At 43.4% G+C, this 26,103-nt stretch overlaps 2 protein-coding genes across 10 annotated transcripts; both read left to right on the top strand.

Annotated features, from left to right (window-relative positions):
- The first annotated feature begins 247 nt into the window (after window positions 1-247).
- Window positions 248-25,386, top strand: LOC114863684 (NACHT, LRR and PYD domains-containing protein 12-like). 8 transcript variants are annotated; one of them, XM_055507674.1, is made up of 11 exons: window positions 248-355; window positions 12,807-12,944; window positions 13,665-13,743; window positions 13,898-14,123; window positions 14,367-16,302; window positions 18,839-19,012; window positions 19,824-19,997; window positions 21,141-21,314; window positions 22,046-22,219; window positions 23,452-23,625; window positions 24,376-25,386. In XM_055507674.1, the coding sequence occupies exons 1-11, from the start codon at window positions 267-269 to the stop codon at window positions 24,383-24,385; spliced, it is 3,348 nt and encodes a 1,115-aa protein (XP_055363649.1). In that variant the 5' UTR covers window positions 248-266; the 3' UTR covers window positions 24,386-25,386. The 8 variants fall into 8 exon arrangements, with proteins under 8 accessions (XP_055363649.1, XP_055363721.1, XP_055363763.1 ...); XM_055507659.1 differs by lacking the exon at window positions 248-355 and adding an exon at window positions 10,440-12,705; XM_055507746.1 differs by lacking the exons at window positions 248-355; window positions 22,046-22,219 and adding an exon at window positions 10,439-12,705.
- Window positions 3,053-9,730, top strand: LOC129603994 (NACHT, LRR and PYD domains-containing protein 14-like). 2 transcript variants are annotated; one of them, XM_055508228.1, is made up of 7 exons: window positions 3,053-3,678; window positions 4,501-4,674; window positions 6,092-6,265; window positions 7,393-7,566; window positions 8,031-8,204; window positions 8,388-8,561; window positions 9,339-9,719. In XM_055508228.1, exons 1-7 carry the CDS (start codon window positions 3,191-3,193, stop codon window positions 9,433-9,435), a joined length of 1,455 nt encoding a protein of 484 aa, XP_055364203.1. In that variant the 5' UTR covers window positions 3,053-3,190; the 3' UTR covers window positions 9,436-9,719. The 2 variants fall into 2 exon arrangements, with proteins under 2 accessions (XP_055364203.1, XP_055364220.1); XM_055508245.1 differs by lacking the exon at window positions 8,031-8,204 and having other exon boundaries at window positions 9,339-9,730.
- Window positions 25,387-26,103: the final 717 nt, after the last annotated feature.

The raw sequence follows: 26,103 nt of genomic DNA, 5'->3' as shown, positions 1-26,103 counted from the left end.
CAACCATTCACAGCCACACACTCACACCTACGGGCAATGGAGAGAGTCCAATCAACCTAATGTTAGTTTATGTCAATGTGATCAGATTGGTTGTGGTCCCTGACAGAAGTAGAGCAACTGGTGCAGCTTCCTCTGCCTCCCACTGTCTGACTGCATCCAGCTGACACTGATATGAACCACAGAAGAAGAGACAATCAGTGACGGAGCAAAGATGAATGATTTGTGTTTTCTCTCCACATGAAGGCAGAAAGTGTGAATCCAGCAGCATGAACCAGTGTGAGGACAGAGAGGAGGGAGCCCCTCCCTCTAAAACCAGTCTGTGTGGGGACCATGAGAACCAGAACAAAGCTCAGAGGTGATGATTCTTTCTCCAAGTCACACACACATCACTGATTTACTGTTACTGCTCATTTAGGACTCAACGTGTGAGAGTCACCATAGGTGTTTTTATGTCAGGTTCCAACAAAGACGAGGATCTGCTGGACCTGGACCTGGACCCTGCTGTTTGTCCTTTAAGAGCGACTTGTCAAATGAGCGTTTTATTAATTTTAAAGACCAACCTGTATCACAGTGAGTTTGAATCATTCTGAACAATCTGATGTAAACTTTCTCCAAAGATAAACATTTGTGTTGTTTCAATTTGTTGATCTGGTTGATTTGTGTTTCAAGTTGTGATGTGAAGGAGGAGCTTTCTTCACTCTGATCATTGATCAAATCTCCATCCAGCCAGTAGCTAAAGCTCTGATCCTGTAGAGGGTCTCAGGGGCTGCTCCTCTTCTACTGAAGTGCTGACATCAAAGGAAGCAGCTGATCATCTCTGATCAAATCTGTTTATTGACGTCTCTACATTAAGGTTTTGGTCAAATCTCTTGAAGCTTCTTCACTTGCAGCAGTAAATTGAAGTTACTACTGGAGACTTTAGTTGTGATGTTGTTGCAGTGGAGACGACTGTTTGTGCTCAGTGTCGACACCAAAGCCGACGTCCAACAATGAGTGAATGTAGGAAGTAGTTAAATCTTCCTAGTTCAACATATTCCCACTGGGAGCTGCCCAGTACAACCAGTCTGATCCCAGCAGACTCCTTGTTCCAACACTTCAGCCTTGTTCAGTGAGAGAGGCAGAGATATATGTTGTTCAGAGCTGAGACTGAAGCCACTGACTGACAGTAAACCTTCACCACTACAGGGAGTCTCTGACTCACTGCTCACATCCAACATCACTTCATGGACCTTTACCTTGTGTGTGTTGGTGTGGACTCATTCTTCATGGTTCCTCCACAGAGTGGACCAGCAGAGCTCAGAGGTTCCCAGTGCTCAGTCTGTCCAGCAGCACCAAACACAGCTGGACTCCATATTTATGGTCTGTACATGTACAAATACTACTGTTAATCTGTTGTGTTCAATCATCTCATGCTGCACTTTTTAGACAGTGAATTGTCAGTGTGTCCAACATGGATCTGATGTATGGCTCAATTTTTTGGGAGGACGAGGAGGAGTTGGATGGTGAGGTCGAAGAGCAGAGGAAGAGCAGCAGAGACGCGTTTCTGAAGATCACAGTGAACTTCCCGAGGAAAATGAAGCAGGAGGAGCTGGTTGACTGTCTGCAGAGTAGGAGGATTTATCAACATTTAACATCACAGACACAATCACACGTTTACTGATGTGTTGGAGGTTTAGTGGGTTAAATGTGGACCAGAATTCAATAAGCAGATACAGCAAAGTTCTTCTCTTCACTAGTTCTACTGTTTCAGCCTGTTCATTAACATAAAGACTTGAATCAATGAACCAGACATTTGTTGACACCTCACAATTTGTCTTCTTTGTGTTTTGTTAGACCCAGATCCAATGGTTCCAGTACCAGAGCCACATGCCATCACATATTACCAGCAGATGCTTCAATCAAACCTCCAAGACCAGTTTCTCTGTGTGAAACCAGGCTGGTCAGAAATCGACCAACGTCTGGATGACATCTACACAGAGCTGTACATCACAGCTGGGCCGGATTCACACATCAACACACAGCATGAGGTCCAACAGGTTGAGACGACACAGCAGAAGCAAAGATCAGCAGAGGAGCCAGTGAAGCCCAGTGACCTGTTCAAACATCCCCCTGGTAAATACAGACGCATCAGAACAGTGTTGACCAATGGAATCGCTGGGATTGGAAAAACAGTCCTTGTGAACAAGTTTGTGTTGGACTGGACCCAACAAAGGTCCAATCAAGACGTGCATCTGATTTTCCCCTTCACCTTCCGTTGGCTGAATCCACTGAAGGGACAGAAGTTTAGTTTGTCAGAGCTCATTCATGAATGTATCCCAGAAACTGAGTCCATCAGCCTGGAGGCTCTGAATTACATCTTTACACATCTACAGTCATCAGGAAACAGCAACTATGACAAGAGCAGCTTCAAACTTCTGTTTGTGTTTGATGGACTGGACGAGAGTCGCCTCCAACTGGACTGTAGCACCAGTGAGAAGGAGACGGGTCAACGTGACGTCACAGAGTCCACCTCAGTGGATGAGCTGCTGACAAACCTCATCAGAGGAAAACTACTACGCTCTGCTCGCATCTGGATCACCACACGACCTGCAGCAGCCAATCAGATTCATGGAGACTTTGTTGAGGTGGTGACGGAGGTCAGAGGGTTCACTGACCCACAGAAGGAGGAGTTCTTCAGAAAGAGATTCACAGATGAGGAGCAGAGCAACAGAATCATATCCCACATCAAGACGGCACAAAGCCTCCACATCATGTGCCACATCCCAGTCTTCTGCTGGATCACTGCTACGGTTCTGGAGGATCTGCTGGAAACCAGAGAGGGAGGAGAGCTGCCCAAGACCCTGACGGAGATGTACGCAGAGTTCCTGGGGTTTCAGATGGATCGGACTAAAGACAAGTACGGACCAGAACAGAGCAGCAACTACATCAAGTCATTGGCTAAACTGGCTTTTAAGCAGCTGCTAAAGGGAAACTTGATCTTCTATGAGGAGGATCTGAAAGAGAGCGGCATCGATGTCAGAGGAGCCTCAGTGTGTTCAGGGGTGTTCACAGAGATCTTTAAACAGGAGCGAGGGAGGAAAACCAAGGACAAGATGTTCAGCTTTGTTCATCTGAGCGTTCAGGAGTTTCTGGCTGCTGTTCACATGATGCTCTGTTACACCAACGGGAAGATGGAAGCACTGGAGGAGTTATGGGTAAAGGCTGCAGAATTACAAAGTTAGACAACCTCTTGTACAACACCATTCAAAAATCCCTCCTCAGTCCAAGTGGCCACCTGGACCTGTTTGTTCGCTTCCTTCATGGCCTCTGTCTGGAGTCCAACCAGAGAATCTTAGGAGGTTTGCTGGGTCACACAGAGAACAGTCCAGAAACCATCCAGAGAATCATCAACAACCTGAAGAAGATGAACAGTGATAGAATCTGTCCAGACAGAAGCATCAACATCTTCCACTGTCTGATGGAGATGAACGACCACTCAGTCCATCAGCAGATCCAAGAGTTCCTGAAGTCAGAGAACAGATCAGAGAAGGAACTCTCCTTGATCCAGTGCTCAGCTCTGGCCTACATGCTGCAGATGTCAGAGGAGGTTCTGGATGAGTTGGACCTGAACAAGTACAACACATCAGAGGAGGGACGACTGAGACTGATTCCAGCTGTGAGGAACTGCAGAAAGTTTAAGTAAGTCCAACGTTAATGTGATCATTAATATTCTACAGCAACATGAAGCTGAAGCCTCAGTGTTAAAGAGAAACACTTCACACAGAATCTAAAAGTTCACAGAGTGAAAACATCAACTACTGGTTCCTAGAAAACGTCTTTGTTGAGGATCAGATCAAAGCAGCTGTAAAGTTAGTAAACATCAGGATCTTCTGTCTTTCTTTGCTCGATGGAGCTTTGAGTCAAATCCAAAAGAGACCAACTGAGCTACAGCTGCTTCAGCATCACCATTGTGCCAGTGTCACAATGGCACAATTGTGGAAGGACCCAAATGCACAGTGTGGCTTGGATAAACAAGTGTTTTAATAAGAACGTAGTCAGACAGGCATTGGTCATACACAGGTTGGCAAAAGCAAGGTCCGACAAGGTGTTGGCAAAGACGTGCTCAAAAAACAGGCAGAGGTCAAACACACTAGATCGGACTATCAGAGACTGAATTAGAATCAAGATGGTTTTACCAAACAGGGTCATGCACTGGAACTGGCGACTCGACAATGCTGGAATGCTGGTCATGGAATGAACGCAGACAAAGTGGCAAGGTAACCAGGCTAAGGGTGGTGCTTAAGTACTGGAAAGCATGGCTAGATAGGTTGCAAGTGAGTTAATTGAAATCGGAAGTCAAGCTGGCTGAAACTAACAGTGACTGGAAACAGGAAGTACTTAGAACATAAAACCGGAAATGAACAAAACAGTGATGTAAATGACTGAGGTTGTGACAGCCAGTTTGTGTCACTTCATGTGACACTTCACATTTATAGACTTAAAATTATATTTTCATTACAGACTTTCTGACTGTGAACTCACAGAGACTCACTGTGAAGTTGTGGCCTCAGCTCTGAAGTCCAACTCGTCACATCTGACACATCTGGACCTGAGCTTTAACAACCTGCAGGACTCATCAGTGAAGGTTCTGTGTGTTGGACTGGAGAGTCCTCACTGTCGACTGGAGACTCTGAGGTCAGTGGTTTTGTCTCTGTTACATTTTCACACATGGAGTGACTGGAACCCAAGATGCAGAGAGACAACAAGTCGTTGTTTTCCAAAAACAAAAGGGTTTATTACAAAAACCATACCAACTAAAAACGCTTGCAAAAGACAAGGGAGGCAAAAACGCAAAGCACTGTCGCTAAAACACAAAAAATAGGAAAAACGCTCAAGGCAGGCAGTAATACAAACACAGACTTATGGTTTCTCACGGAAGAACAGGCTCTATGACCACTTCGTATTGTACTACAATCCTAACATGAGCCATACTGTACATCACAAACTACTGTGCCTCACCAGCAACTAGACCCACTCAAGCCCTGGTTTAAATACATTGCCTGGTGGTCAGACAACCAGTCGTACCATAAAGCCTATGAAGCTCATGAACAGAAGTTTGTGGCATCTTTTTCATTAAATGTGACACAGCAGCAGAGACTCAGAGTAAATCACGTCTCCACATGTTTGAAGGATCTTTAGTGGCGTCTGATTCGTCTCAACAGGCAACACTTCAACCTGTGTGTGATGCTTCCTGTCAGACAATGATGTCACTTTGTAGAGACACAAGCAGGAAACAGGAGCATGAATATGAGGCTGCAGACATGTTGCAACAGAAGGTTCTAGGTTCCATGTAGAACCAGAGGAGAGAACATCCATCTGACTGGGACCAGTTCTAAAGATGATTCACCTCATCAATAATGGTCAGTTTGGAGTTTTAGTCTGAACATTTTCCATCAGACGACACAGAATAGTTCAGATTTAGAGAGAAGACAATGAATGAAAGGAACCAGATAAAGTCTTTGATCCAACACATCTGGTTTTCTTCTGGTTCCAGCAGCAGCTTGTGAATCAGTGCTGACATCAACAGGTGTTTTATTATTGTGCTGATATGTGGATGGTGTGAAGTGTCAGGCTGCTTAATATGGTGAAACCACATGCACGGCTCTGGAGACAGGCAGGTACATTAGAAGGATTTAAGGTACAGGCAGTGGTCGATACTCAGATGATCACAGGGTGGAGATACAGACAGGGTGCAGGCAGAATCAGAGTTCAAGCAAAGGATAAAATGCTACGATCTGGCAGGGGAATGAGGTGAATGCTGGAGACTAAATACATGACAGATGCTAATTGACTGCAGCTGACTGAATGATGTGACCGGAAGTAATACTGGAACAACATGGTAGAACAGAAACCAGAAAAGAGTAAAAAAAAACAGGAAATGGAACTAATAATGTCTAAAGAACCCAGACCATGACATGAAGAAGCTGAGATCATGACGACACAACAACACAAGCACAAAGTCACTCTGCTCATTTTAGACTAAACATCAGTGATCAGGACAAATCGGACTCATTATTAATGCTTTGATCCACATCTTTGATTCTTTATTCAGATTAAGCGGCTGCAGGTTATCAGAGATCAGCTGTGATTCTCTGGTCTCAGCTCTGAAATCCAACTCGTCACATCTGACACAACTGGACCTGAGTGGAAATAACCTGCAGGATTCAGGAGTGAAGCATCTGTGTGGTTTTCTGGAGAGTCGTCACTGTCGACTGGAGACTCTGGGGTCAGACTCCATGTTTTAGTTCTGTGTGAGATTAATGTGATGTGAACTGTAGCAGGTTTATAATGAGGTCAAATCACCTTCAGGACTGATCACATTCAACTGTTCAATGACTGAAAGGAAGTAAAAAAGTCAGTAAGTGTTGATGATGGTTCTACAAAGAGAACGTGCCTTACATGTTTGACTGTGATTCTTTGAACTGACTGAGACTAAATGATGACACTTGTATAAAGCAGCTACAGAGAATCTTATGGAGCAAATAGAAGCAGGAGAGAATCAGCAGCAGCTTCAGAACAGGACACAGAACTAAATAGTTTTGTGAAGCTCATAATAATGTCACAGTCTCTGTTTTCCATTTCCTGTTTATTTTGTTCAGCTGTTTTCAATTCGGTCTTTAGTTCAGTATATACTGTAACCACCAGCACTTACTTTTGTTCCCTGCCAGATTGTTGTTTTTGAATTGTTCCATTCCAGCACTTTCCGGTTACCACGCTGTCTGTATGTGTTTTGACCGAGAACCTGTTTTGACTAACCGCCTGCCTGCCGTTTTTGTACTTTTGCCCATTTGCTTACCCGGTTCTGAACTCTGCCTGTATATGACTACTGAGGACAATAAACTCCCTCAATCTGAACCTAAGAGTCTCCTAAAGCCGTGCATGTGGGTCGCCATCTTCGCGCACACCGCGCCGTGACAATTAATGATCATCAAACACCACAGACAGTGGATGGTGTTTGATTGGAGGAGGAGCAGAGAAGAGGAAATGAATCCTAGCAGCATCACAGAACCACCATCACCTGCAGCAGGAAGCACAGCTGTTCCAGAGGAGTGAAGAAGGTCAAAGGTCACTGACAGCTTGGATCCTATGGAGACACTTTGGTCCTAAAGCATGTGTGGAGTCAGTGTCTCTGTTCTCTGTGGTGACGAAGCCTGAAGTTCACTGGTGTTTATCAGAGTTTAGACAGGAACTTTTCAGTCAGGATCATGTTGGTTCTGTCTCCATCAAGACGACATGGAACAAACCAATGAATCACAAAAAAAACACAAAGATGTTGAAAAACATGACACCATGAGACAGAATGGTTTCAACTGACTGTGTTTTCTACTGTTTCATCTTTGATTCTTTATGCAGATTGAATGGCTGCAGTTTGTCAGAGATCAGCTGTGATTCTCTGGTCTCAGCTCTGAAGTCCAACCCGTCACATCTGACACAACTGGACCTGAGTAACAACAAGCTGCAGGATTCAGGAGTGAAGCATCTGTGTGGTTTTCTGGAGAGTCGTCACTGTCGACTGGAGACTCTGAGGTCAGACTCCATGTTTTAGTTGTGTGTGATTTTAATGCGAAGTAAACGTTGTGCTGTCACATGAAGCTGATGTTCTACTGATCCACACTGAGGGTCTTCATAGTAAAGTCTGTTTTCGCTTTCTGTGGTTTTGTCCGATCATTGTTTAGTTTTAGTCTGTTTCCATCAGTTTGACTCCATTAACTGTTTCCTCAGTATAAAATGTTTCTGTGACAATGTTGTTCCGTCGATAGAACATGTTTCTATAAACGTGTCACGTGTCTGGAACCTTAGTTACTTAATGTTAAGTATGTATGTTAAGAGTCTTTGTTATTGTTTTAACCTGCATCCTGTTGGTCCTGGACCTTCTAGGTTCTAAACTTCTACTTTCTGAAGCATCTTCAGCTCCAAACACACAATAAGACACTGAATGGTTTCAACTGACTCATTGTTTTCTATTGTGTCATCTTTGATTCTTTATTCAGATTGAGTGGCTGCAGTTTGTCAGAGATCAGCTGTGATTCTCTGGTTTCAGCTCTGAAGTCCAACCTGTCACAACTGAAACATCTGGACTTGAGCTGGAACAAGCTGCAGGATTCAGGAGTGAAGCGTCTGTGTGGTTTTCTGGAGAGTCGTCACTGTCGACTGGAGACTCTGAGGTCAGACTCCATGTTTTAGTTCTGTGTGAGTTAATGTGATGTGAACTGTAGCAGGTTTGTCATGAGGTCAAATCACCTTCAGGACTGATCACATTCAATGACTGAAAGAAAGGAAGTAAAAAAATCAGTAAGTGTCTGACTCATTATTAATGCTTTGATCCACATCTTTGATTCTTTATTCAGATTGAGTGGTTGCAGTTTGTCAGAGATCAGCTGTGATTCTCTGGTCTCAGCTCTGAAGTCCAACCCGTCACATCTGACACAACTGGACCTGAGCTTCAACAAACTGCGATATTCAGGAGTGAAGGCTCTCTGTGACCTGGTGCAGAGTCCAGACTATGGACTGCAGACTCTGAGGTCAGTAGAGGTTGGAGTCAGTCTGTGCTGCTTTCAGCAGTATTGGACTAAACTCAGTTAGTGTCACAGCAGAGATCCAGTGTTTCCTGTAAAGCTCCAGTCACTCATCAAAGTGTCGTAGCATCAACACTAACTACTGATCAGGTTCATGTGTGTCACAGCTCTGAGATCAGTCTGGCTGATAGAACCATGGTTCCATGTAGTAACCATGTGGTGCTGGTCCAGAGCAGAACCTCTGCTGAAGTCCAGTCATCACATCTGTGTCTGTGTCCTTCTGTCATTAGTTTGCTCCAAAGCTTCTCATGTTTCTTTGTCAGCTGATGTTTCAAAGCAGAGAAGATGTTGGTCACCACACAGCGACTCTGTCTGTGATGGACCAACAGGAAGTCGCCTCTAAAGCCATGACTCAGCATTTTATTTCACTGTGGACTGGAGGGAAATGTGCAGAGTCAGCAGACTTGATGGTTCAGTCCAAGACGTTAAAGGAAAGGTAATTCCTTTACTTTCCCCTAAATTTTTTTTCCGCCACATGAGGGCGCTCTAGTGCGAAGTGTCTTGCTCAAGGACACACCTGATGTTGAGGCGGGGGATCGAACCTTTGCCTTCCGAGTCCGAAGCTCTACCAACTGAGCTCAGGCCAATGAGCTAAAAGGAAGCTTAACAGCTGCTCCACTTGTGCTGTGAACACGACTGAAGTCCTGCTGCTCTTTGTCCTGGATGTGACAGATGATGAAGGTAGTCTCTCTGATCTGCTCTCTGCTCTCATTCTCTCTGCAGGTGGAGAAGTTCTGATAGGTCCATGTTACCGGGAGCAGAGCGTCCTACACAACAGACTGAAACAGGAGCCAGAACAAGTGAACAAATGAAGTGGTAGTATTTAGACATCGGTGACAGTGTTGACTGTAATTACTCTTGTTAAAGCCTCTCTCTTACGTGGTCACGTGATTTGATACTCGCTCAAGACGCTACTCCTCGACACTTCCGCTTAAAAAAAACAATACTGTGTCGAACGGGACTGTTTAAACTTCATTTAGAGAGAACAGAGCGGAAGGAAGTTAAATAAATACCAAGAAGAAGAGGAAAAGTTGAGGTGAGTGAGTTTAACAACATTACCTTTACTGAGTCTGTTTGTTAATGTAGAGGAAGAACAGACACGATCCACTTCTGTCAAACTAACACTGACAAGAACCGGATGTGAGGAGTTGATGGGATTCAGTGTCTGTTTTTTTGCCAAATGACAACCAGACCCTCAGACTCTGTGTTCTTTTGTGATGAGTTCACACGGATCCTTACGGATCGTTCTTTCGTTCTTTTGTCACGTGACAGCTGTAGATCAGTTATTGGGCTGTGTGGACTGAGAAACAAGGGAATGAACAATGTCTGATATTTAACGTTCATTCATTTGTCATCTGGCACCCGACATACATTATACCTTAATGAAATCGTAATTAATGAATGGATTCTTGTAGATGTGTGTCGTATTATTGTGTATATAATGTATTTTTCTTAATACAGTAAATACTCACAAATTCTATCGTGTTGATTTTGTGTTACTGTGCCACAAAATAATAAAATATAACAATAATAAGAACACCAATTATATTAATAATAATACATTTTCGACACAGTAATTGCACCATGTAAACACATTATTTTTCTTACTTTTGTTATAAGTTTCACTTTCACTTTTCTCTACCAGTCACCATGAAACGCAGCTTGGGCCGTTCATCGTTCTCGTTCGTCGTTCATAACTCAGGCTCTCTAGCGAGCAGCACACGCTACTGTTCGTTCCTTTTTCGTTCATACGGCTTTTTACGGATCGTTCGTTCGTTCGTTGACCGCTTCTAAGCGACTATTGTGTTGTTAAACAACAATGGCAGAAAAGATGCGGGTCGCTTTATTGTGGTGTTTATTTGCTTTTCTAGGTTTCCACACGGGTTAATTTGCTTGTGGTATTTTGTGATTATAATTAGTTCGCTGAAACAAACCATAGTGTCTTCATTATATAGTGTGTCAGGTTTTCGTTCTCAGTTTTATTTTGAAAGGACTTTTCTGTTTTACCTTGTCAGGTTTTGGTTCCAGTTTCCGGTTTTATTTTGTAAGCACTTCCGTTTCTGGTCACACCACAGCAGTTCCCGCTTTACTCCCGGTCCTCATTACACACACCTGTTTAAAATCAGTAGTCAACCTCTTGTATTTAACCACCACCTGTTTCCTTAGTTCTCCGCCAGATCGTTGTACCCCTACCGTCACTTTCCAGCATTCCATTGAGAGCTCATTTCGTGTTTGACCCCGCTCCGTATTTTTTCGACTTCTGATTCTCGTCTGATCCTGACCTGGTATTGTACACTGTGAATTATGTTACCGACCCGTGCCTGTCCTCTGGAAGTGATTGAGCCTGCTCCTTCTGTGCCGATCCCCTCATGCTTTCAAGTGTATGACCCCGGCTGTTTTGAGACTATGATTCCCGCAATAAAGCCCTTTACTTAATCCATATGTCTGCTGCGTTTCGCTGTGCATGTGGGTCCGATCTCCACCAAAACCTGACATAGTGTTTGAGAACTGTGACCATTTTTTCAACGCCCACAAGAGGGCTACAACGCTGCCTGCTGTGAAATGAACAAATGACTTAGTCACAGACAAACTGCTGCTACAGCTGTTATCCAGTGTAACAGGGTTTTTGTATTATTCTCTGTTCATGTGGTGCATCAGAGATTAAACACAAAGGTCATTATTCATGTAATAAAGTAAGAAACACAAACAACAACCACTGAAACAACTAACAAGAAAAATGATTAAAAAAACATGACTTATTATTTAAAGCATGGAGATATTCATCAACTATAGTTTGTTTTCTAATTGAACTTCTAAATAAACCAGTGGTGTTATATTTGTTGATGCTACAAGTAGCCTTTGTCACAACTCCAGGAAGAAGGACCCAAATGCACAGCGTGACTAGAGTAAAAACGGCAGTTTAATGTGTTCGTGGTCAGGCAGGCAGATGTCATACACGATACAGGCAAAAACAAGGTTTGACAGGAAGTAGGCAAAAGCGAGGTCAAACACAGGCAATGGTCAAACTCACGGCTCACTATTACCAGAGGCTGGACAAGAGACAAAAACGACTAGAACAAAACCAGATCATACACTGGGACTGGACACAAAGTAGCGCAGGAACGTTGGTCATAACACACAAACACAGACAATCCAGCAAGGTGCTGGCATGAGGTGGTGCTTAAATGCAGGTGGGTTGATTACCAATAGGACACAGGTGAGTTAACTAGAAACCGAAGTGAAGCTGGAACTGCTGGTGGTGGTGATGAAACAGGAAGTAGTGACAAAATAAAACCGGAAATGAACCGAAACCGTGACTGAATGACTTGAGCTGTGACAGAACCCCTCTGTTTAGGGCGGATTCCTAGACGACCAAAACAGCTCTGCAGCCACCAGGTCGAAACGGCACCTTCCGTATATTAACTCATGTCCAGAATAGTTCCAGTCCGATGATATGAAGATGTGTTGATGTGTCTGCTGAAACAGCAGCTGATCACACTTGTCTCATTCTTTCTACAATGGAAATCAGAAAGCTCCTTTTCTCGTTGCAGAAGTTCCCCTAAATCGGATGCTTTTATTTCACTCTTCTGTCCAGTTCATCTCAAACCAGCTGGATGAGCTTTAAGTCTGGACAATGTTCTTGTCTTTATGATTTCAAACAGTCTCTCTGCTTCTTCTTTCCTGAGGTCTTATTCTGACGTCTTTCTGCCATAAAGTCATAACCTGAAATTACCAAAACACGAAGACTGGAATTTTGGTAGTATTTATTCTAAAAATGTCGAACTCAAGTGTAATCTTTGCACCATTCAATGAACTCTTTATAGATTTATAACAGCTGCTTCCTCTGCCTCCCACTGTCTGACTGCATCCAGCTGACACTGATATGAACCACAGAAGAAGAGACAATCAGTGGAGGAGCACCTGATGATGATGAAGGATTTGAGTTGATGTAAAGATGAATGATTTGTGTTTCTTCTCCACATGAAGGTAGAAAGTGTGAATCCAGCAGCATGAACCAGTTTGAGGACAGAGAGGAGGGAGCCCCTCCCACTAAAACCAGAAGAATGGAGATAAAGAGAAAAGATCAGAGGTGATGATTCTGTCTCCAAGTCACAGACACATCACTGATTTACTGTTACTGCTCATTCAGGACTCAGTGTGTGAGAGTCACTGTAGGTGTTTTTCTATCAGGTCCCATCAGAGACGAGGATCTGCTGGACCTGGACCTGGACCTGAACCTGGACCTGGACCCAGCTGTGTGTCCTTCAAGAGCGACCGGTCAAAGGACCTCAGTATTAATTTCAAAGACCGACCTGTACCAGACTCACAGTGAGTTGTTGTCAGTTTGAATCATTCTGAACAATCTGATGTAAACTTTCTCTGATGATAATCATTTGTGTTGTTTCCATTTGTTGATCTGTTTGATTTGTGTTTGAAGTGTTGATGTGAAGCAGAAGCTTTCTTCACTCTGATCATTGATCAAATCTCCATCCAGCAGTAGCTAAAGCTCTGATCCTGTAGAGGGTCTCAGGGGCTGCTCCTCTTCTAATGAAGTGCTGACGTCAAAGGAAGCAGCTGATCATCTCTGATCAAATCTGTTTATTGACGTCTCTACGTGAAGGTTTTGGTCAAATGCCTTAAAGCTTCTTCACTTGCAGCAGTAAATTGAAGTTACTACTGAGACTTCAGTTGTGATGTTGTTGCAGTGAAGACGACTGTTTGTCTCTATTGTCGACATCAGAGCCGATGTCCAACAATGAATGAATGTAGGAAGTAGTTAAATGTTCCTAGTTCAACATATTCCCACTGGGAGCTGCCCAGTACAACCAGTCTAATCACAGCAGACTCCTTATTCCAACACTTCACCCTTGTTCAGTGAGGGAGGCAGAGATAAATGTTGTTCAGAGCTGAGACTGAAGCAACTGACTGACAGTAAACCTTCACCACTACAGGGAGTCTCTGACTCACTGCTCACATCCAACATCACTTCATGGACCTTTACCTTGTGTGTGTCTCTGTGTGGACTCATTCTTCATGGTTCCTCCACAGAGTGGACCAGCAGAGCTCAGAGGTTCCCAGTGCTCAGTCTGTCCAGCAGCACCAAACACAGCTGGACTCCATATTTATGGTCTGTACATGTACAACTACTACTGTCCATCTGTTGTGTTCAATCATCATGCTGCACTTTTTAGACCAGTGGATGTCAGTGTGTCCAACATGGATCTGATGTTTGGCTCCATGGTTTTAGTTGGATCAGGTCATTCATATAGTTTCTGTTCCAGCTGCTGGAGGAAAACGTTGTCACGTTTGTGAAGAAGGAGCTGAAGAAGATGCAGAAGGTTCTGAGTCCAGATTACCCAGAATGCTTAGAGAGTCAGAGGGAGGATGAGGAGGAGTTGGATGGTGAGGATGAAGAGCAGAGGAGGAGCAGCAGAGACGCGTTTTTGAAGATCACAGTGAACTTCCTGAGGAGGATGAAGCAGGAGGAGCTGGCTGACTGTCTGCAGAGTAAGAGGATTTATCTTTACATTTAACATCACACAAACAATCACACATTTACTGATGTGTTGGAGAATTAGTTGGTCAAATGTGGACCAGGATTTAATATTTAGATACAGCAAAGTTCTTCTCTTTACTAGTTCTAGTGTTTCAGGCTCTTTCATAATTTTCGATAACACAAAAACTTGAATCAATGAATCAGACATTTGTGACACCTCACACTTTGTCTTCTTTGTGTTTTGTTGGACCCAGATCCAATGGTCCCAGTACCAGAGCCACAGCCCATCACATATTACCAGCAGATGCTTCAATCAAACCTCCAAGACCAGTTTGTGTGTGTGAAACCAGGCTGGTCAGAAGTCGACCAACATCTGGATGACATCTACACAGAGCTGTACATCACAGCTGGGCCGGACTCACACATCAACACACAGCATGAGGTCCAACAGGTTGAGACGACACAGCAGAAGCAAAGATCAGCAGAGGAGCCAGTGAAGCCCAGTGACCTGTTCAAACATCCCCCTGGTAAATACAGACGCATCAGAACAGTGTTGACCAATGGAATCGCTGGGATTGGAAAAACAGTCTTTGTGACCAAGTTTGTGTTGGACTGGACCCAACAAAGGTCCAATCAAGACGTGCACCTGATTTTCCCCTTCACCTTCCGTCGGCTGAATCCACTGAAGGGACAGAAGTTTAGTTTGTCAGAGCTCATTCATGAATGTATCCCAGAAACTGAGTCCATCAGCCTGGAGGCTCTGAATTACATCTTTACACATCTACAGTCATCAGGAAACAGCAACTTTGACAAGAGCAGGTTCAAACTCCTGTTTGTGTTTGATGGACTGGACGAGAGTCGCCTCCAACTGGACTGTAGCACCAGTGAGAAGGAGACGGGTCAACGTGACGTCACAGAGTCCACCTCAGTGGATGAGCTGCTGACAAACCTCATCAGAGGAAAACTACTACGCTCTGCTCGCATCTGGATCACCACACGACCTGCAGCAGCCAATCAGATTCATGGAGACTTTGTTGAGGTGGTGACGGAGGTCAGAGGGTTCACTGACCCACAGAAGGAGGAGTTCTTCAGGAAGAGATTCACAGATGAGGAGCAGAGCAACACAATCATGTCCCACATCAAGACGGCACGAAGCCTCCACATCATGTGCCACATCCCAGTCTTCTGCTGGATCACTGCTACGGTTCTGGAGGATCTGCTGGAAACCAGAGAGGGAGGAGAGCTGCCCAAGACCCTGACGGAGATGTACGCAGAGTTCCTGGGGTTTCAGATGGATCGGACTAAAGACAAGTACGGACCAGAACAGAGCAGCAACTACATCAAGTCATTGGCTAAACTGGCTTTTAAGCAGCTGCTAAAGGGAAACTTGATCTTCTATGAGGAAGATCTGAAAGAGAGCGGCATCGATGTCAGAGGAGCCTCAGTGTGTTCAGGAGTGTTCACACAGATCTTTAAACAGGAGCGAGGGAGGAAAACCAAGGACAAGATGTTCAGCTTTGTTCATCTGAGCGTTCAGGAGTTTCTGGCTGCTGTTCACATGATGCTCTGTTACACCAACGGGAAGATGGAGGAACTGGAGGAGTTTCTGAGGAAAGACTGGGATGATGATGAGGAGGAGGATGATGGTGTTTTCTTTTTGAGGAAAGTCTGGACATATGAACATCATAATTCTTCTTCTATTTATTATTATAACAAAGTTTATTCATCTCTGGAAGATGTCCTGAGTAGAACCATGTCTAACTCCCTCCACAGTCCAAGTGGCCACCTGGACCTGTTTGTTCGCTTCCTTCATGGCCTCTGTCTGGAGTCCAACCAGAGAATCTTAGGAGGTTTGCTGGGTCACAGAAAGATCAGTCCAGAAACCATCCAGAGAATCATCAATAACCTGAAGGAGATGAACAGTGATAGAATCTGTCCAGACAGAAGCATCAACATCTTCCACTCTCTGATGGAGATGAACGACCACTCAGTCCATCAGCAGATCCAAGAGTTCCTGAAGTCAGAGAACAGATCAGAGAAGGAACTCTCCTTGATCCAGTGCTCAGCTCTGGCCTACATGCTGCAGATGTCAGAGGAGGTTCTGGATGAGTTGGACCTGGACCAGTACAAGACATCATGGGAGGGACGACGGAGACTGATTCCAGCTGTGAGGAACTGCAGAAAGGCTCAGTAAGTCCAACGTTAATGTGATCATTAATATTCTACAGCAACATGAAGCTGAAGCCTCAGTGTTAAAGAGAAACACTTCACACAGAATCTAAAAGTTCAGAGTGAAAGCATCAACTACTGGTTACTAGAAAACGTCTTTGTTGAGGATCAGATCAAAGCAGCTGTAAAGTTAGTGAACATCAGTGTAGCGGATTCAAATTATTAATAGTTTGATATTAATGCAAAGCATTAATATACCTCGAAGTTGGGGAACCAGGTTTGTTTTAAAGCTGAAACCACGCTTGTATTAATCTAGTCAAAGCCAGATATCAATTCAATGAGTTACCACTCATGAACAACAATAACCACTTTCTTGTGATTAAAACCAAATCAGTCTCTTATGCCGTGAATTCTTGTCGCGGTTCAGTGACCTCTGCTTAAATCTGAAGAACAACGCACACAAAACCAGATTCCTTTTAACGTTTTATTAATCTAACACTACTGGATATATGAATAACATAATATGGAAATACTCAAATAAACAGAATAGAAAATGAGAGAACAATCAGAATGAGATGATGAACAGTGAATGAATCAATGAGTGAAAACCCAAAGAATGGTCAAGACCTGAGTGTGTGATGGCTATGACCAAGCGAAAGAAGTATTTGTCTCTAACTAGTTCGAATCTAAGGATAACTAATCAATTTGGGATGTTCAATTTTAGAGCTTTGAGAAACACCAGACTTCTCAGAGGATCAGAGATGTTCGTCTTGCCTTAGTTTGGAGCTGTAGCCGCTGTGCAGCGTCTCCTGTTACCAGTTGGTTGAGCAGGCGTGTCCTCTCTGGTCCAGGTGCCACGGCCTCTGGGCCAGAAGTCGTCGCCCGCGGTGATGAGGACGGCTCGGGTTCAGCAGAGTAACAGTCAGCCAGGCTGGACTTCCAAGGTGTTGCAAAACGTCAGCGCTGCTTAAACTAGCCCAAAAGCAAACGGGCTGGAATCTAATTTAATTGGTTCGATCAAAAATAGCGAGTCAATTAAGGACTGGTTGTGATAGTTTCAGTTTCGCGTAGTTTCTTGATGACTTTCTAACGTTACAAAAATCGTTGTTCGTTCGTGTTTCTAAGTTTAACTTAGGTTTACAAAATTTAAGAACAAAGGAAAATTAAAGAAAAGTAATGCGACGCAAAAAGAAAAGGTGAAAGAAGTTTGAAGGTAGAGGGAAATCCGCTTTCACTAGGGTGTCACTGGTTTAAATACCCCTGGGGCAGTGGTCACTGCAGGGCGGAGAAATGACTTCAACCAGTGGTGAAGAGTTCCGCCTCTTCAGATCAGGAATCAAACTATTTGATTTGGATCGCTCCTAAATCTGGGATAACTAAGCTCTTCTCTTTTCATCAAGCTCAAAGTTCCATCACACCATAACACAATAAACATGTAGTGATCACTTTGACACTCAAATGGGCAGAGAAGTCAGAATGGTTAACCAGCAATATTAAATGCATAGAATCTTAAGGTCTTATATGTGGTCCCTTACAATGCTGTGACAAATTAAATGTTATTCATGATGACTGGTTTTGTCTTATGCAACACCCAGTAAACACTAAAACATACACGGATAATAAATGCAAGCAAAATCAAATTATGAATGACCTAATCTGGACATTACTAATTAAACAATTGTAACACTTAAAAATATGATACAATAATGAGGATACCTAATTGTAGCTGGTGGAAATAGTCCATGTGTATGTTGCACAGATTAAAAGAAGTAAAGAAGGTGAGTCTCTCTATTTCAACTTTGTGCCTTCACACAAAGGAAAGCATGGTGATGAGTTGAAGTCCCTTTGTAACTTTAAGAATTTCCTGGCAAATCTGTAGATCAGGCATTAAACATCACACAGAAACCAATCTAATATCAAATGAAAACATTTTGTCCACAGAATACAATGACATCAGTTACATGGAAGTTGAAAGTTCTGGTGCATCTGAACCAGAACCTGTGTCCAAATGAAGTCTCTCGTTCTCTTTGATGAGCACATTCTACATTTTATGGCTGGTGGTCCCAGTTCTGGGAGAGGCAGCTTCTCAGTGATAAATGGGACAGCCTGTCCTTTTGGCATGATAAGCAGAGGTGGAATCCTGAGGGATTTACAGGTAGATCAACAAAGTGGACTCAGGGTTCTTTTGATATGGACATTTGAGATGTTGGCGTCAATTGGTGCCTGTGGTGATCCTGTTGTGGAGAAAGATTCGGGGTCCCTTATCTCTGGGGACTGAAAGGGACAGAGGGGCTCTTCAAAGGAGGGAGTTAAGTTCACGTGTAGGTCAGGTTACCTCAGTCCAGACGTGGATTGCTACATCAGGATCTTCTGTCTTTCTTTGCTCAATGGAGCTTTAAGTCAAATCCAATAGAGAAACTTTAGCTTTAGCTTAGTTTCACACTTTGTGATGGATGAGACCAACTGAGCTAGAGCTGCTTCAGCATCAACATTAATGAAGTCAGTTTGTGTTAGAGACACTTCACATTTATAGACTTTATATTTTCTGTCATCACAGACTTATTAACTGTGGACTCACAAAGACTCACTGTGAAGTTGTGGCCTCAGCTCTGAAGTCCAACCCATCACATCTGACACATCTGGACCTGAGCTTCAACAACCTTCAACATTCATCAGTGAAGGTTCTGTGTGCTGGACTGGAGAGTCCTCACTGTCGACTGGAGACTCTGAGGTCAGTGTTTTTCCTGGTTCATGCCTCAGCAGCAGTTTTTCAGCTCATTACTTCTAACATCTCCACTTGAATCTAGAACGAAAAGAGACTCATATGTCTCAGAAACCTGCAGGAATGATTGACAGTTTCTTGTGACTCTCTAAAGTCTATGAAGCTCATGAACAAACGTTTGTCTTTTTCTTTAAAACAGCAGAGACTCAGAGTAAATCACGTCTCCACATGTTTTGAAGGATCTTTAGTGGCGTCTGATTCGTCTCCATCAAGAGGCGACACTTCAACCTGTGTGTGATGCTTCCTGTCAGACAATGATGTCACTTTGTAGAGACACAAGCAGGAAACAGGAGCATGAATATGAGGCTGCAGACATGTTGCAACAGAAGGTTCTAGGTTCCATGTAGAACCAGAGCAGAGAACATCCATCTGACTGGGATCAGTTCTAAAGATGATTCACTTCATCAATAATGGTCAGTTTGGAGTTTGATCCAAACATTAGTCTGAACATTTTCCATCAGACGACACAGAATAGTTCAGATTTAGAGAGAAGACGATGAATGAAAGGAACCAGATGAAGTCTTTGATCCAACACGTCTGGTTTTCTACTGGTTCCAGCAGCAGCTTGTGAATCAGTGCTGACATCAACAGGTGTATGAATGTTGTGCTGACATGTGGATGATGTGTAGAAGCTGAGATCATGACGACACAACAACACAAGCACAAAGTCACTCTGCTCATTTTAGACTAAACATCAGTGATCAGGACAAATCTGACTCATTATTAATGCTTTGATCCACATCTTTGACTCTTTATTTAGATTGAGTTCCTGCAGTTTGTCAGAGATCAGCTGTGATTCTCTGGTCTCAGATCTGAAGTCCAACCCGTCACATCTGACACAACTGGACCTGACTAACAACGACCTGGACGATTCAGGAGTGAAGCATCTGTGTGGTTTTCTGGAGAGTCGTCACTGTCGACTGGAGACTCTGAGGTCAGACTCCAAGTTTTAGTTCTGTGTGAGTTTAATGTAATGTGAACTGTAGCAGGTTTTTCATGAGGTCAAAACATCTTTAAGACAGATCACATTCAACTGTTCAGTGACTGAGAGGAAGGAAGTAAAAAGTCACAATGGTTTAATAGAGAAAATGTTATTTAAATGTTTGATGTTTGACTGTGACTCTTGGAAGTGACTGAGACTAAATGAAGACACTTGTATAAAGCAGCTACAGAGAATCTGCTTGAAGCAAAGAGAAGCAGGAGAGAATCAGCAGCAGCTTCAGAACAGGACACACAGAACTAAATAGTTGAGTGAAGCTTATTAATGATCATCAAACACCACAGACAGTGGATGATGTTTGATTGGAGGAGGAGCAGAGAAGAGGAAATGAATCCTAGCAGCATCACAGAACCACCATCACCTGCAGCAGGAAGCACAGCTGTTCCAGAGGAGTGAAGAAGGTCAAAGGTCACTGACAGCTTGGATCCTATGGAGACACTTTGGTCCTAAAGCATGTGTGGAGTCAGTGTCTCTGTTCTCTGTGGTGACGAAGCCTGACAATAACACAGACAGACATGAAAACTATACAAACTCTCTGCACGGCACAAAATGTGAGAAGTAAAAATCACTGCTGTGCAGGTAACGACTAAACCAATGACTCTATATAATTACTCTATATGTTACATGAAAACACAAGATGACGACACTGGACGACTGAGAACTAATGTAAACAGCCCTGTGTCCTACAGGCTAAACTAAATACGCTCCATTACAACGGGCAACTAAATCCTAAACATGAAACAAAGACAAGACTGCGACTGGAGAAGACTACAAACCTTCACAGGTGACAAAGGACAGGACATCAAATGACAGAAAACGCCTCTTTAACTTATTGTAACCTGGACGCAGCTTCAAGCTTACGACCCACGACACCAGCAAGAATGAAACAAAAGGCCAAACTTAAAAACCATTAGGCCCAGTGATTCACATCCTTCATTAGACCTGGCAACACACAGGAAATGATCTCAACACAAGGAGGAAACAAAACAGCGCCTCAAGTGGCGCGAAGGGGCAGTTGTTACAAATGGATTCAACTAAATGTGTTTTCTACTGTTTCATCTGTGATTCTTTATTCAGATTGATGAGCTGCAGGTTGTCAGAGATCAGCTGTGATTCTCTGGTCTCAGCTCTGAAGTCCAACCCGTCACATCTGACACAACTGGACCTGAGCTACAACAAGCTGCAGGATTCAGGAGTGAAGCATCTGTGTGTTTTTCTGCAGAGTCGTCACTGTCGACTGGAGACTCTGAGGTCAGACTTCATGTTTTAGTTCTGTGTGAGCTTAATGTGAATGTGAACATTGTGCTGACACGAGGCTGAAGTTCTACTGATCCACACTGAGGGTCTTCATGGTAAAGTCAAAAAGAATAAAAACCAAGTACTGTAAATGTTTAATGAGTCAGAAATTATCAAATCTATGATCAGTAGCTGATGCTCCAACCCTTTTCTAAGGTTCCATTATGTTGGTTCTGACCCAGTTTTTCAAACCCATGATGTTCTGAAGTTCTGAAGTTCTGAATCTGCTTGTTTGACTCTTTCCATCAGTTTGACTCTTAAAAATGTTTCCTCGGTATAAAATGTTTCTGTGACGATGTCATTCCATCAACAGAACATTTACTATATGTTTCTATAAGTGTGTCACATATCCAGAACCTGAGTTGGACTCATGAGGATCTTTAGCAGAAGCTCAGATAAATGTGTCAGTACAACATGAGTGAGTCCAGATGGAACCAGTGGTGGAGCTGCAGAGTTGAAGACGTGAAGTCATGACGTCTGAGCTGAAGCAGCAGCGTGTTGTCATTAATGTTAATGAGTCTTTGTTACTGTTTTAACCTGCATCCTGTTGGTTCTAATCTTGGGACCTTTTAGCTCCTAAAATTCTACTTTCTGAAGCGTCTTCAGCTCCAAACACACGATGAGTCACTGAATGGTTTCAACTGACTCTGTGTTTTCTACTGTTTCATCTTTGATTCTTTCTTCAGATTGAGTCACTGCAGTTTGTCAGAGATCAGCTGTGATTCTCTGGTCTCAGCTCTGAAGTCCAACCCGTCACATCTGACACAACTGGACCTGAGCTGGAACAAGCTGCAGGATTCAGGAGTGAAGCGTCTGTGTGGTTTTCTGAGGAGTCGTCGCTGTCGACTGGAGACTCTGGGGTCAGTTCACTGACTGTTACTGTTCTAGGTTCTAGGTTCTGACTGTGGTTCTGCTTCAGGGAACCAGCAGGTTTCGCTCCTGAGAGTTAATGGTTTTGTTTTTGTTCACTTACTGTATAGTTTGATCACTTCGGTTCCACTGAAAGAAGACTGAACATTAAAACACAGACAACAATATAAAACAATATTCTTTAAATGTTGAACCCAAATTGTTTCTAAGGGATAAAAGTCCTAAAGTTCTTTCATAACAGACTAATGAAACAACCAGAACTGGTCCAAGTCCAAAAGTCCAGTCGTGGTTTTCACCGTGGTTTCCTCTGCATCTATGCATCCATTATCCCAACAACCTGTTCTTTTGGGTCTGCGTGGTTCTGGAGCTGATCCCAGCTGTCACTCAGCAGGAGGCAGGGTCCAGTCTGGACCGGTCACCAGTCCATCACAGGTCCAACACACAGAGACAGACAATCAGACCTATGGAAGCTCAGAGTCAGCAGCTAAGCAGCAGAACTTCAGGTCTTTGGACTGTGGCAGGAAGCTGCAGAACCAGAACAGAACCCACACACACACAGGGAGAACATGAGAAGCCCACACAGAAAGGCTCCTGCTGAACCCAGGTCCTTCCAGCTGTGAACACCACACAGTCAGTTAACATCAACACAAAGTCCAGTTCATCAGAACCACTGCACAGAAACACAAGGTGGCACCAAACAGGAGCCAGTCAGTGAGTGTGTGTTTGTTCCCAGTGGAACCAGGCAGGTCCATCCTGGTTGGAAACTCATTCATCACATTCTTCTTCTGCAGTTTCACTTCATTTCAGTGAGTTGTGTTTGACTGAGATGAAATCTTCACAAGTTACACACTTGCATTTCTCACTGATGTTTCTGAAGAAGCTGGAGAAAATGTCCAGTGTTGGTTGGTTTCAATTCACTTTATCACAAGAATCAGAGAAAATCATTGCCACTAATATTTGGCTTTAATCAAGTTTGAGTCCATCAGCTTCTCCACTGATTCCAGATGCGACTGAGGTCAACAGCAGCTTGTGAATCAGTGCTGACATCAACAGGTGTATGAATGTTGTGCTGACATGTGGATGATGTGTAGAAGCTGAGATCATGACGACACAACAACACAAGCACAAAGTCACTCTGCTCATTTTAGACTGAAAATCAGTGATCAGGACAAATCTGACTCATTATTAATGCTTTGATCCACATCTTTGATTCTTTATTCAGATTGTGGGGCTGCAGTTTGTCAGAGATCAGCTGTGATTCTCTGGTCTCAGCTCTGAAGTCCAACCCGTCACATCTGACACAACTGGACCTGAGATACAACAACCTGCAGGATTCATCAGTGAAGCGTCTTCTTGCCCTGAAGCAGAGTCCAGACTGTGGACTGCAGACTCTGAGGTCAGTAGAGGTTGGAGTCAGTCTGTGCTGCTTTCAGCAGTATTGGACTAAACTCAGTTAGTGTCACAGCAGAGATCCAGTGTTTCCTGTAAAGCTCCAGTCACTCATCAAAGTGTCGTAGCATCAACACTAACTACTGATCAGGTTCATGTGTGTCACAGCTCTGAGATCAGTCTGGCTGATAGAACCATGGTTCCATGTAGTAACCATGTGGTGCTGGTCCAGAGCAGAACCTCTGCTGAAGTCCAGTCATCACATCTGTGTCTGTGTCCTTCTGTCATTAGTTGCTCCAAAGCTTCTCATGTTTCTGTGTCAGCTGATGTTTCAAAGCAGAGAAGATGTTGGTCACTACACAGCGACTCTGTCTGTGATGGACCAACAGGAAGTCGTCTCTAAAGCCATGACTCAGCAGTTTGTTTCACTGTGGACTGGAGGGAAATGTGCAGAGTCAGCAGAATTTTTTGTTAATATTTTAGTTGACGTTTTCCTTAAATTTGTTTCCTGCATTTGGGTCTCACTGAAGGACACACAAAGACAAAGAATCGAACCACAGACTTTGCCTTCCAAGTCCGACACCAACTGAGCTCAGGCCAATGAGCTAAAAGGAAGCTTAACAGCTGCTCCACTTCTGCTGTGATGTGATGATGTGATGATGAAGTCCTGCTGCTCTTTGTCCTGGATGTGACAGATGATGAAGGGAGTCTCTGTAGACACTCACTGATCTGCTCTCTGCTCTCATTCTCTCTGCAGCTGGAGATGATCCAGATGTAGAAGCAGCAGCAGTGTGTGTAGAGGTTCTGACTGGTTGATGTTACTGGGAGCAGTGCTTCATCCACAACTGACTGACAGAGGAACCAGAACCAGTGGAGACGACTCTGTGTGAACTGATCTGAGACCAGCTGCTCTGTGTCCAGTCCACCAGGATCATGTTGGAAATGAAGTGTGTGGTGCAGTAGTTAGATATCGGGGACAGGGTTGACTGTAATTCTGTCAAAAAACCTAAAATATTTTTATGCGTATAATTCACTAACTCGCTTTCATTTTTGTATAAACAGTGTTTTCACACATTAATGCTCTAGTGTTGTAATATGAAGTAGACGTTCTGGTCACAGACAGATTGTTAATAAAGAATCTATCCTGTATAACCTGTGTCCTCGTTGCTGCTCTTTGACATTTTACTTTTCATTTTCTTTATTTTCTTTACCAATAACAGTTTGATGTCGTACAGAAAAGCTCACAAACAAGAAAACAAAAACAAGAAGTCATTGAATAACTTTAGAAATTGACCAGAATGAATGAGAGAAGCTGCCGGCTTCATTGAAGTGATGGTGACTCTAACACAAATGCGACAAAACTGTCATAGTTCACGATTATTCACTGTCATACTCATTTCCGGTTTTATTTTTGTACCACTTCCTGCCCAGCATTCATATCCAGTTAATCCAGCTTTCTTTCCAGTTTTAGTTAACTCACCTGTTTCCTACTAGTAATCTACTCACCTGTATTTAAGCACCACCTCTCACCATAGCACCTTGCTAGATTGCCTGCATTGTCTTGACCAGCATTCCAGCATTATCTTGTATCTCATGTTCCTGTATGACCCAGTTTTGTTACCCTACCTTGTCTCTAGTCCAGCCTTTGACAGTCCTGAGCCGTAAGTCTGACCATTGCCTGTTTTTGACCTCGCCTACTCCCCGTCGGATCCTGTTTTTGCCTGCACCATGTATGACCTCTGCCTGCCTGAACTTGACCATTAAACTATTGTTCTTACTCAAGTTGACGCTGTGCATTTGGGTCCTTCCTCCATCGTGTGTTTGTGACAAAAACAAGTTAAACCAATAGATAGAATTCCATTAATTACGACTTATTTAGCTAATTTCACAGTTAAATGAACAAGTGTTTGATAATATTGTTTTTGTTGATGTTGGTTAAACTCAATCATGGCTCCAAAGACAAAATGCAGAGGTTTCACATTTGATTCTTTATTGAAAGCAGAGCGTAGCAATTCAGGAGCAGACTCACTTCCTCTTTTAAGTCATGTAACTACAACACGAGCGACGTTCAAACTGCGTCAGGTTGTTTCTTGTACAACTACATTTACTTAAATCGTGTACAGACAAGACATTAACACAACATTTACACGGCATCGTCATGGACAGATAACATGCTTCTTCCTGCTTCAAACTGCTGCCGTCACTAAGAGCAACCAGTGCAGCGTTCAGAATTTGGTCACGAGTTATTACGGAAGACCGGTTATTTTAGACAGTTTTTTTCTACAGCATGTGATTGAGGTTTATGAGATTGAATTAATTGAATGATAGTGGTTATGTGTTAAAGGTAGATAAGGTAAATTTGGACTGTTATGATTCAGAATGAATGCTGTCTAGGTCAATATTATAAAAAGTACTTAACGGTACTTACGCACGGGCGGCATGGTGGTGCGGTGGGTAGCACCGTTGCCTCACAGCCAGGTTCGAT

The sequence above is a fragment of the Betta splendens genome, chromosome 1 (assembly GCF_900634795.4).
Source record: "Betta splendens chromosome 1, fBetSpl5.4, whole genome shotgun sequence".
In the NCBI taxonomy this organism is placed as follows: domain Eukaryota; kingdom Metazoa; phylum Chordata; class Actinopteri; order Anabantiformes; family Osphronemidae; genus Betta; species Betta splendens.
This window is presented reverse-complemented; position numbering and strand designations above follow the sequence as displayed.

Coding starts and splice junctions, on each gene's coding strand:
- LOC129603994 (XM_055508228.1), top strand. CDS start 3,191: ATGGGTAAAGGCTGCAGAATTACAAAGTTAGACAACCTCTTGTACAAC. Junction 3,679..4,500: donor AGGAACTGCAGAAAGTTTAA/GTAAGTCCAACG, acceptor TTTTCATTACAG/ACTTTCTGACTGTGAACTCA. Junction 7,567..8,030: donor TGTCGACTGGAGACTCTGAG/GTCAGACTCCAT, acceptor TTCTTTATTCAG/ATTGAGTGGCTGCAGTTTGT.
- LOC114863684 (XM_055507659.1), top strand. CDS start 12,575: ATGATTTGTGTTTCTTCTCCACATGAAGGTAGAAAGTGTGAATCCAGC. Junction 12,945..13,664: donor CGACCTGTACCAGACTCACA/GTGAGTTGTTGT, acceptor GTTCCTCCACAG/AGTGGACCAGCAGAGCTCAG. Junction 13,744..13,897: donor AGCTGGACTCCATATTTATG/GTCTGTACATGT, acceptor TTTCTGTTCCAG/CTGCTGGAGGAAAACGTTGT.